Here is a 12,363-nt window from a genome sequence, read left to right on the forward strand (position 1 = left end):
TCTAGGTATGGGAAACAATAGTTGTGTGTTTGAGTAAAATAAACGTTTGTGTTTCATTCTATAAACTACTGATGCAGTGTTTTCAGACCTCAAATAATGCAAAGAAAACAAGTTGATATTTATTTTTAAACAGACCACTAATGTTTTAATTTAGGAAGAGTTCAGATTAATATAGATGGAAATTTAATCCTGCAGCAGCAGTAACTGTTTACTGATTTACTGATTATTTACTGATGCATATGTTATAGTTCTAAGATTTTCTATTAAAATAAAGCCAATAATGACATTTGTTGTGTTCTCTTTTTATTTGGAAAAGTACAGAAAAGTATCGAAAAACATTTTGGTACCGATACCGGTACCAAAATGTTGGTATCGTGACAACACTACTGTATATACACAAAATTTCAATTAACACAATGACAGATAATTTTGAACACAGACTTTTTATTGTTTTTGACCAAAAGCAGCAGAGTCCATCTGCAATAGAGTTTTTGTATTTGCAGTGTCTTGGCAGAACCGACCAACACACACACACACACACACACACAGATGTTGGATAACTTGACTTGAAACGTCGGCTGCAGCATCGTCACCGTGTTTATCAGTGTGAGCGAGGAGAGGAGGAGATCACACGCGGTGTTAAAGTTTTGGGATGTTATAACCTCATCTGTGTTTATTGACCAGCCGAGAGCCGAGCAGCGGGTTGAGACACTTAACAAGGTTTATTATTTTGCTACAAAGTGATGGTAACCGGTTCTGAAGCGGCGGTGATGATTATGGAGCTGCTGTGTTGATGTGCGCAGCAGAAACACTGGTGTTTGTATAAAGGAGCGAAAGAAACCAGATTGTTTTGCCTTGAGAATCGGCGGCTGCTATCGGCAGCCTTCACTAGTACCAGATACTTTGGCCCGATACCGATACTGGTATCAGAACTCGCAAATCCCTGGTTCTGACTGAGTCCTGATGATGATGATGATGACGATGATGACGTCACTGTGTTTCTCCTGCAGTGAGTCGAGGACCCATCGTCCAGTTCAAGCTGTCGGACATCGGAGAGGGGATCATGGAGGTGACGGTGAAGGAGTGGTAGGTTCCAGTGTTAATTTTGTCAACGAAAACTTTAACGAAAACTTTTCGTTGACAACAACTTTATTCCGTGACTAATTGGTAACGAGAACATAAATTTAAGAAGCACTGACAAACAAAAACTAAAACAAAATCTCTGTTCATTATGAAGTAATGAGTAAAAACGTGATGAAAAAGCTGAGGCTGAGCGGCCGGACATTCTGGATTACAACCATCCTCAATGTATCTACAGGAGCCTTAGTGCGTGTTATTCACGCCGTAGATGAGCCAACATATGAGACGTCTTACCGCAGAATAAACGACACGAGCCGCTCCGTTTCTCCTCCACTTTCTGACCGTCAGATCATAAAACATGTAATTCTTCCCTTTAGCTTTAGCTTTAGCAGCAGCTCAAACTAACTAGGCTATATGCTTACAACAGCAAGCTGTGTATCAAACGGCAGAGCGACAAGCCGCTTATTTCTACCGTGTGATATCAAGCAAATATGACCATAATAACCGATAATAGAACACAATCTTTTTTTTCACGATCTCGTTTTATCTCCCAGCCGTATTTGCAGCTCAGTGGAAGCTTAACTGGCAACCCGGAGTCTGAAACGCCACAGACGCTGTGACAGGGAGAAAGCGCTGGGTGGCGACACATGCCAACCATAGAAATTCAAAACATAAACAATTTTTTAATGCGAATATCTTGGCTGTAGGATTGTTGTTGGTGAGTTGAGTTCATCATGTTACATGAACATTATTCCTGAGTCTCTGTGACATATCAGGAGGATTTTACAGCCAGTTGCTTTAGATTTCTTACATATTGTACCTTTAACTAAATAAAGTCTTTGGTGAGTGACTCAGACTAAAATGAAAATAAATATTCTTGTCAAAATGGACACTGGTAGGAACTCAGAACCAGAACTACAGAACATAAACACAAACACTGAGACCAGTGAATCCACCACAGACCCATTAGACCAGTTCAGGTCCTGGTGCTGAGACCAGTTCAGGTCCTGGATCTCAGACCAGTTCAGGTCCTGGTGCTGAGACCAGTTCAGGTCCTGGTCCTGAGACCAGTTCAGGTCCTGGTCCAGCTGAGACCAGTTCAGGTCCTGGTCCTGAGACCAGTTCAGGTCCTGGTCCAGCTGAGCCCGGTGTGTCTGTCCTGTCCCTCAGGTACGTGAAGGAGGGGGACAAGGTGTCCCAGTTCGACAGCATCTGTGAGGTCCAGAGCGACAAGGCGTCCGTCACCATCACCAGCCGCTACGACGGCGTCATCAAGAGGCTCTACTACGACGTGGACGCCACGGCGCTGGTGGGGAAACCGCTGGTCGACATCGAGACCGAGTCCAGCTCAGGTGAGACTCGCTGGACCAGGTGTTTGTTTCTCTTAGCGGTTTCACACTGGCACGGTTCTGGTTCTGGCTCTGGTTCGGTTCTGGAGTCTCAGAACCTCGGTGTCGTCTGGCGAACCAGCAGCTTTCAAACCAGTTTAAGTGGAACCAAAGTGGGAGGACGTCATTCCGCGTCACACAGGCTGTTAAGATCCCAAATATACAGCCAGTTTATCCAAATGACGGCTGTTTAGAAGTTTGCTCCGATGTTTTTTGGAGAAGTGAAGCTCCGCAGCGACCGGGACATCATAGAGCAGCAGCCGGTCTGCAGAGCTGCTCGGCCGGCCAACCTCCGTCGTCATCCCGGGGGGGAGAAAACGATCGCTAATTAACTTACCCGCAGGTTTTTAGAGGTTTACCACCGGCTGGTTAAATTATGTTTAGGAGATAAATGTCGGTCTCATTGATGAAATCTAACAATTGTGGCAGTAGCATTATTTGCTTGAATGAAAAGTGAAGCTTCCCGTGTGGACAGAGCAGCGCTGCCTCGGGGCTCTGTCTGTAGCCTACGGACAGAAATCACCACATTTACATCAATAAATAAATGTTTTACAATGAACCGTATCAGTCTGCATTAAGTTTTATTTTACTAAGCTACTGTATACAACATGGTTACGGTTTTTTGTGTTCTGGTTGTGGTTCTGGTTCTGACCGGACCGTGTGTGTGTGTTCAGAGGTGATCCAGGAGGAGGACGTGGTGGAGACGCCGGCGATGGCGCGGGAGGAGCACACACACCAGGAGATCAAAGGTCACAAGACTCAGGCCACGCCGGCCGTCAGACGCCTCGCCATAGAGAACAACGTGAGTCCGTCCACGTCCACGCCGGTCCGGTCGTTAGGACTGAGACTGGTTTTAACCCTTCACCTGCGATCTGCAGAGTATTGATACTGTAACAATGTATGTCTTAGGCTGTCTTTACACTACAAGATTCAAGTGGCCCAATTCCTCTCAAGTGGCTCAGTTCGGATCTGTAACATGAACGTGTAAAAGGGAAAAATACGCATTGGAATCGGATTTGGTCAGATCAGAATCAGGCTCCGTTATATGTGGAAATAAATCAGATACAAATCGGATCTCTGCCAGTGCGTCTGCAGTCTAAACAGACAGATCGGATCTTTCCTGGCAATGCGCGTCGTATGTCATCAATAATACGAAACATGCGTTTCGCTGAACCTCTGTAGCCTGTGATTGACACGTGGGGCTGACCTGGATGACCATGGCCAGCTGTGGTCACTGTCACAGGAGTTATTACAGTGTTTCATTTTCATGGTGTCCGCGCGTCTGTTTGTTTTTTTTCCTCACAAGTTCTTGTTTACATATCACAGTCATTTATATGCGGATTGAGGGCAAGAAGGAGTGTGAAAAAAGAAAGCACGCGAGATAAACACCAGATTTCACATTTTCCTGCCGGCAAAAACTGAACCGAGCCGATTAGAAATCAAGAGAGGAAAAACAAACTGTGTCCAAGAGGCTTTGTCCCGGCTTCACGAGAGTGACGGAGGATCGGGCGGTGGCACAACAAGAAGCTACAGCAGTAACGTCTGCAATTTCATTTTGAAAGGAGGAAAAACAGACAGAGCTCGAGCAGAGAAGTGAAAGATGTAGAGCAGAAAAGACAGTGCGAGAGAAAAATAGTGTGTGTGTTTTAGTGGTCAGCAGCTAAAGGGTTAACTGTGTTTTTATCGGCGTGTGCTCAGATCAAGCTCAGCGAGGTGGTGGGGACGGGACGGGACGGACGCATCCTGAAGGAGGACATCCTGAACTTCCTGGCCCGGCAGACCGGCGCCATCTTACCTCCCACTCCGTTCCAGGAGATCCACACTCCGGGTCCGGGTTCGGTTCCCGCTGCCGCCGCCGCCGCCCGGCCCGCCGGCGCTCCGGCCGCCATCAAGCCCCCGCCCGCCATCCCCAGACCCGTGTTCACCGGGAAGGACGTGACCGAGCCCCTCAAAGGTCAGAGGTCATCTCAGCAGTCAGCAACGGGAAACTGTGACATCAGCGCAGATTTTAGAGACTCTGAGATTATTGATGAGCTGATCAATCGATCACTTTGTTAGTTCTGGTGATTTAAAGGTATAGTACGTAGGAATTCCCCCCATCTAGCGGTGCGGTTGCATATCTGAACGTATTCTTGATGTTGCATTCAGGTGAAATGGGGCAGACGTCAGACAGACAACAGACGCTGCATGTAACAGGATAAACAAGCGTCTATGTAAACAAGTGGTCCGTCAGCACGAGGCAGAACAATACAGGCCTGACAATATGTTGTCATGGTGATGTGGTATTGTTTTACCGTCTTTCTCTCGTGGAGTAAAATGACATCCGGTTGGTTTGCCGACGGCCGTCTGCCTGACTGCACCTGAATGCAACACCAGTGCCTCCGTCCTTCCTCACACTACACAGTGGTGACAGTTTTAACAGGCCGAGCCCACAGCTCCGCTCAGTTTCCGTGGTTACCTACGCTCACGCTGTCACTCAACGTAAAAAATGGCGCTGCAACATGGCCGAAACACTTATGTATTTGTAACGACTTGTAACAACTCATTCTAAGGTACCAGAAAGCTTTCATTTGTATGCGGCTGTGATTCCACTTCAGTGAAATGCGTATTTATGAAAGACAGATTTGATTTTTACTAATAAAAAGCCAAATAAGTTACATACTGGGGCTTTAAAGGGTGTAGGTTTAACCCAGAATTGCAGAAAAACCTGAACCTTTAGCCTTCAGTAGACTGTGAATACTGTTTTCCTTCTTTATGACCTTTGAGGTATCTCTAGTTGACCACAATTTTACTGATTTTAATTCATACGGGAAGCAAGTTGTTGCTAAAACTGGGAACTTTTAGTTAGGGGCATGGGGCAAAGACAGCGAGGCACTGTCCTCTGGCTTCTGCAAGACACAAGTCTCGTCTATTGGTGTATCATTCAACGTTTTGATAGGTCATATAGTTTTTGATCAGTCACTGTTCAATGACCATGACCATATTTGGAGAAGTGTTGAGATTATAATGGGTGTGTATTGCGCGGAATGTTCGTGCCAGAGTGGGTGACATCATCAGCTAGAGTGGGAGAAGTTGTCTGAAATTGTCTAAAATTTTCTCTTTCCCCACTGCTCACAGCCACAAATTACACTCTACACACATGATTTTTTCCACATTTGTAGACAAACGTGTCCTCTCTCTAACAATGTGTTCATCAAAGCAGAGAGACTTACAGAATTTAAACTGTGAGCCTCTCATTGCGGCCAGGTCCCTCCCTGTTCCTTATTGACTCTAATACAAAGATTTTCTGAGAGAAGCAGAAGGGACCCCTGTTTTAAACTCGCAAGTGTTTATAAAGTATTTACTATAGAAACACAAAAATCATACCAAAGTGTTCAGGAAGTCCTTACGACGACCACGGTCTGCTGTTTTTTCTGATAGCAGCTACCGTTCAGTCAGAATCAGCCCAAATATGAGACCAGCGCAGAGGCAGAAAATCACCCTTTTTCTCTACATTTCGTATGTTTGTGTCACTGAAAACGTCTGACCCAGATAAAGTTCTTGGTTTGAAAATCTGTCCCAACTGAATTTGTAGTTGAATGTCCCTTTAACAGCAGATCAGACCTGTTATGTGTCAGATAATCATTAATCAGTTGTCATTGATCAGGTTTCCACAAAGCGATGGTGAAGACGATGACGGCCGCTCTGATGATCCCTCACTTCGGCTACTGTGACGAGGTCGACCTGAGCCGCCTGGTGGCGCTGCGGGCGGAGCTCCGGCCCCTCGCCGAGGGCCGGGGGGTCAAACTCAGCTTCATGCCCTTCTTCATCAAGGTACGGGGCTGAGAGGTGGGGCGAGGGGGCGGGGCTTGGCGGGGGCGACCTTGATATTGATTGGTCACGTGATGTTTGGCGCTGACGTTGATGCTGTGCTCTCATTGGCTCAGGCTGCCTCTCTGGGACTCCTGCACTTCCCCATCCTGAACTCCTCATTGGACCAGAGCTGTCAGAACATCACCTACAAGGTACGACCCGGACTGGACACTTTCTACATTGTAGATTCAAACTTTTTCTTTAAGACCCAGTTGTTTCAATCCGTTGTTTTGCCATCTAGGATCATGTAATCCATCTCTACCTTTACCCCAGTTGTTCAGAGCAGATACAAGCTTCTCTAGATGACCAAATCCAGATAATGAGTGTTTTAAATGTGTAAACAACAGGTAGAACAGCAGCATGGAGACACTCAGAGTGGATTTATTTGAAAATGGGATGTTTGTGTTGTTTTCTCTGCTGTTTGTTGTTTTGTCGTTTAAACAGCCAGACCTGATCTGACCCAGAACTAGTGTTGTCACGATACCAACATTTTGGTACCGGTATTGGTACCAAAATGTTTTTCAATACTTTTCGATACTTTTCGGTACTTTTCCAAATAAACAGAGAACACAAAAAATGTCATTATTGGCTTTATTTTAATAGAAAAACTTAGAACTATAATATATGTGACCCGCTCTCTGGCGAAATGAGTCGGAAGTCGCAACGTTCTATTTTTAGATAATCAGCTGATAACGTGGAAAATCAATAAAAACTCAAAAAAAAATTTTTTTGCTAATTTCAAAGAAATGACATTCAAAAACAATCTCCCAAAGTTTCATAGTCCAGATAATTGAGGAAAGGCACGTAAATGACTGTTGAAGTTGACTTACAACTTTTAACCCTCTAGAGAGGAGCACAACATTAGGCTAAATAACTTCTGAACCTGATAGGGACGAGCTGTAAACTGCATCTGAATCGTCAGATTCTCCGCTTTCCGAGGGTCCTTGAATGGTGCATTTATGACAACAAGGGTAGCCACGTGAAATCACAGTAGTACGGGGCCAGATGCTCAGCTGAGCGGTAGCAGCGATGCTAAACCGAGCGTTAGCATCGATGCTAAACCGAACGTAGCATGCTAACGCTTGCAGATGTTTTACTAGGCTAAACATGAAATATCTTCTGAACCGTTTATGATAGAGACGAGCTGTAAACAGCATCTGAATAGATACACTCTGCTTTCCGAGGGTCATTGAACGGTGCCTCTACAAGGTAAGTGTAATCACATGGTACTGAACAGACGCCAGATTCACGGAAGGCTTTAAACCAGAGACGTTCTAAATTTTTTTGAACGCATTTTTCTCAGGTTTTCAATGGAGAGCAGTGAGTGGAAGACCATAATTAAAATCGCCATATCTTAAAAACTATCCAATGTATGACTTTGACTAGGGTATCATTTTAAAGCTTATTTTCTCCTCTTTCCATTGATACCAAAATCTCAATTTTGAAATTTGGGTCACTGCGACTCATTTTGCTGGATCAGGTCACATATGTATCAGTAAATAATCAGTAAATCAATAATCAATCACTGCTGCTGCAGGATTAAAATTGAAATTTCCATCGATATTAATCTGAACTCTTCCTAAATTAAAACATTAGTGGTCTGTTTAAAAATGAATATCAACTTGTTTTCTTTGTATTATTTGAGGTCTGAAAACACTGCATCTTTTTTTGTTATTTTGACCAGTTGTCATTTTTGGGAGAAATTGTTATCAGTAGTTTATAGAATGAAACACAAACGATCATTTTACTCAAACACACACCTATTGTTTCCCATACGTAGACCAATGTGGTGCAGCGCCACAGAATCAAGACCAAGACACAAATTGATTCTGCACAGAGAGAGAGAAGCAAGCATGCGTGCCAGTGGTGTGCGGTAAAAATGAAACTTACCAACCAGCAGTATTTCCTATTAATTAACGAGTCTGTGGCGGCCCGTCTCTCACGTGCGCGCTGGTGCACACACAAACACGGTCAAAGTTTCCTGATCCGACTAAAAAGTTCTGATCAACACAAACTGAGGGTTTGATCCAGATTAAAACAGAGACTGGATCACGTGATCTGGTTTTAGTTTTTGCAATAACCCGTTTTCAAGGTTTTATCCGATCAAACTGGGCACTTTTAGTTAGGGCCACGGGGCAAAGACAGCGAGGCTCTGTCCTCTGACTTCTGCAAGACACAACTCTCGTTTATTGGTGTATTAATTCACGTTTTTTGATAGGTATTATAGTTTTTGATCAATCACTGTTTAATGACCATGATCATATTTGGAGAAGTGTTGAGATTATAATGGGTGTGTATTGCGCAGAATGTTCAGGCTAGCATGGGTGACATCATTTTTCTCTTTCCACGCTGCTTTCAGCCACAAATTACACTCTACACACATGATTTTTTCCACATTTGTAGACAAACGTGTCCTCTCTCTAACAATGTGTTCTAGTGCTGCACGATTTGATAAAAATGTGCGATTGCGATTATGGTGGAGAATATTGCGATTTGCGATTGCGATTACGATATTGTAAATTAATGCTGTAAGGAGTCTATTTGCTTGATTATCAAGCACAGCACAGGAAATAACCATATTTTAGGAGTGTATTTCTCAAATAATAAGTGTTTCCTTACAGTATCTTTGTATTAAATAAAAATAGGTAACTTTTTGTGCAGTTTCATAGTCTACTGCGATGCCATCATTTATTACAATGCCTTTCTCCCCCCTCCCTCCTCTCACAGCACACAGGTACACAGGTAACACAGAGACAGACAGACAGACAGACAGACAGACACACACGCGCGCGCGCGCGTGCGCACACACACACAACGGAGGAGACGAGAGGAGACGGCAAATGAGTGTGGCGTAAAATAAAAATAAAAAATAAATAAAAAAGACAGTTAAAAGAAAACCAAACACCGGAGCTTTCTGGTCGTTCGCCCCAACAGGCATATACCTCCTCATTTTTTAAACGCACTGCACATGTTGCGGAGGAAAACACAGTTCGCTCCGTGACGCTAAAGCTCCACACCTGCTGTAATCACAGGGAGACGGTCCTGCAGCACACGGAGCGCTGTCTGCCAGCTGGGTCGTCACGTGATCAGACCTGCTGGTCACATGACTACTGACGGAGTCTGCTATGCTGCACACATTAGCGGCTCCGCTCCACACACTACAGGAGTTAAAGTCCCGTTTACAGGCTCACGCGGTCGCACATTTATGTAGACTTTAAATCGCCAATCGCACTCTTTCGTGCGATTACGTAATCGCACGGCGTGACATCGCGATTGCGATTGCGATTAGATTAATCATGCAGCACTAATGTGTTCATCGAAGCAGAGAGACTTACAAAATTTAAACTGTGAGCCTCTCATTGCGGCCAGGTCTCTTCCTGCCGCCCATTGACTCTAATACAAAGAGAAGCAGGAGGGACCCCTGTTTATAACTTGCAAGTGTTTCCAAAATATTTACTGTAGAAACACCAAAATCATACCAAAGTGTTCAGGAAATCCTTACGACGACCACGGTCTGCTTCTTTTTCTGATAGGAGCTACCATTTGGTCAGAATAAGCCCAAATGTGAGACCAGCGCAAAGGCAGAAAATAACCCTTTTTCTCTACATTTCGTATGTTTGTGTCACTGAAAACATCTGGCCCAGATAAAAAAGTTCTTGGTTTGAAAGTCTGTCCCAACTGAATTTGTAGCTGAATATCCCTTTAACAGCAGATCAGACCTGTTATGTGTCAGATAATCATTAATCAGGTTTCCTTGATCAGGTTTCCCAGAATCCGATCAGATCACTGGGTCTGGATCAGTCTGACCCGGTTACTTGACATCATTTATATCTAATCACCTTGGTGTGTCTCTTTGCCCTCAGGCGTCCCACAACATCGGGCTGGCGATGGACACGAGTCAGGGTCTGCTGGTGCCCAACGTGAAGAACGTGCAGCTGCTCAGCGTGTTCGACATCGCCCAGGAGCTGAACCGGCTGCAGACGCTCGGCGCCGTGGGGCAGCTGGGAACGTCGGAGCTGACGGGGGGAACGTTCACCCTGTCCAACATCGGATCAGTGAGTCCAGACGCCGCCGCTCTGAGGACGGAGACGGACTCTAGACCCGCTCTAACCACAACCTGTTTCCTCTGTGTGTGTGTTGTAGATCGGAGGGACGTACGCCAAACCAGTCATCCTCCCTCCTGAGGTCGCCATCGGAGCGCTGGGGAAAATGCAGGTGAGTTCCAGACTTTCCCACGGCCCATGAACACACCACAGAGGTCAAGGTACTTAGATAAGCCAAGCCCCGCCCCCTTCCTGTGTGTGTGTGCAGGGTATATAATAAAAAAAGAAAGAAAGGTAATTAGAGCTTAAAGGGATAGTTCAACATTTGTCAAATTGGCCCATTGCCATAATCCAGAGCAGAGCCGTGAGCTGCTCAGAGCTACGCTACGGAGGCTCATTATGGGATTTCTTGGTTTCCCTCATCAAACTCATCAAATACACAATCCAACAACTCCACAACGCTCTGGTGGACAAGTTGTGACCTGCACATTCACCACGCTATGAGATACTAACACAACGTTACCACACAGAGTTGTTTTAGAGGGAAATACAGAGACTGTTGATGAAAAACTGTCCCTGAATGCAACGTGCATCAGCGGTTTTGCATGAATTTACCTCCGTCCAATCAGGAATCACAAAAACCACGCCCCCATTGCTCGACTCCAGCGTGTGCTTCATTGCAGCTGGAGACTGTTGTATGTATTGCACCACAAGCAGAGCGATTGATGTAACAGAGGGGCTACAGCAGGCTGCCGCTATCATGTTCTTCTATGGGACAGACAGCACTGAGCTTGCTTTTGAATGGTAAAATATTAAAAAATAAACCCTATAAGGTACATTTACAACTGTTAACTGAATTATTGTACATCAATGTCAGTTCTCAAACAAAAGGCAAAATCTTTTTGCTTCATGGTTTTATTTGTCACGCCGAATTGAAGATTAGCCTGCCCTACAGTAAAAATGGCATAAAATAAAGAGTAAAGCAATATATTAAGCGGTAATATATGTATTTAAGCATCAAAGATGTTCAATCAAACCAACAACGTTCAAAACACACAGCCAAGTATAAAGTCCGCTAGCTTAATGCTAACGTATAATGTAAAACCTCATAGACGGGCTAACAGAAATTAGCATCGCATTTCGCGGCAACCGACTAATGTGTGTGTGTGTGTGTGTGTGTGTGTGTGTGCTCTCAGGTGCTGCCCCGGTTCGGCGCCGGCGGTCAGGTGGTCCCGGCTCACATCATGGCGGTCAGCTGGTCGGCGGATCACCGCATCATCGACGGCGCCACCATGTGCCGCTTCTCCAACCTGTGGCGGGAATACCTGGAGAACCCGGCCAGCATGGTGCTGGACCTCAAGTGACCGGACCCGACCGGATGGAACCGGATGGAACCGGACCGCCAACACTAACACACCTTCACCTCTCCCCCTTCGCCGCCATCGCCACCGCCGCCGCTGCTGCTGCCTTCATCATCATCATCTTCTTCTTATCTCTTATTTCCTTGTTGCCTTTGAGCGAGTTGCGGCGGCGGCGCGATGCGGCGGGGGAGGGGCCAGCCTGTCAATCATGTCGTTTCCATGACAACCACTCACTCTCTCACTCACTCTCTCTCTCTCTCTCGGTTGGAGGTTTAGAGGTTTTTGTAGTTTTTGGTCCAAGTTGAACCAGGGTTCAGCTCTTCAGGTGCTGGTGGTCTGGGTCTGGATTCTCTTTGCTGGGGGGTCGGGGGGGGGTGTGTGTGTGTGTGTGTGTGTGTGTGTCATCAATAATTCATCAGTTCATTGATCAGTTTGGACTCTGTTATCCTGGACCGGACCAGTTTTGTTGTTTTTTTTCTATTTGGAAAATTAATCCTAATAATAATAATTTTAATCGGTGAAACTTTTAATTTGAAAATCACAGGAAGTGAGACTGAACCAGTGTGTGTGTGTGTGTGTGTGTGTGTAAGAGAGATCCAGAACCAGAGTCTGATTGGGGGGGAGGGGGGGGCAGAACTG

General features: G+C 45.3%; 1 protein-coding gene across 1 annotated transcript; it reads left to right on the forward strand.

Moving 5' to 3' along the window:
• The first annotated feature begins 1,009 nt into the window (after positions 1–1,009).
• Positions 1,010–11,742, forward strand: LOC146960825 (lipoamide acyltransferase component of branched-chain alpha-keto acid dehydrogenase complex, mitochondrial-like). Its single transcript, XM_085772026.1, has 9 exons — positions 1,010–1,086; positions 2,251–2,432; positions 3,143–3,270; positions 4,167–4,422; positions 6,115–6,281; positions 6,395–6,472; positions 10,184–10,375; positions 10,464–10,535; positions 11,560–11,742. Exons 1-9 carry the CDS (start codon positions 1,064–1,066, stop codon positions 11,725–11,727), a joined length of 1,266 nt encoding a protein of 421 aa, XP_085628152.1. The 5' UTR covers positions 1,010–1,063; the 3' UTR covers positions 11,728–11,742.
• Positions 11,743–12,363: the final 621 nt, after the last annotated feature.

Source organism: Trachurus japonicus, unplaced genomic scaffold (assembly GCF_045865225.1).
Source record: "Trachurus japonicus isolate A0001 unplaced genomic scaffold, Traja_1.0 AP029958.1".
Classification (NCBI taxonomy): Eukaryota; Metazoa; Chordata; class Actinopteri; order Carangiformes; family Carangidae; genus Trachurus; species Trachurus japonicus.

Excerpts from the sequence above, each read along its gene's own strand:
- LOC146960825 (XM_085772026.1), top strand. The coding sequence starts at position 1,064 with ATGGAGGTGACGGTGAAGGAGTG. Across the intron at positions 1,087-2,250 it reads GAGGTGACGGTGAAGGAGTG|GTACGTGAAGGAGGGGGACA; the intron begins GTAGGTTCCAGT and ends CCTGTCCCTCAG. Across the intron at positions 3,271-4,166 it reads GCCTCGCCATAGAGAACAAC|ATCAAGCTCAGCGAGGTGGT; the intron begins GTGAGTCCGTCC and ends GCGTGTGCTCAG.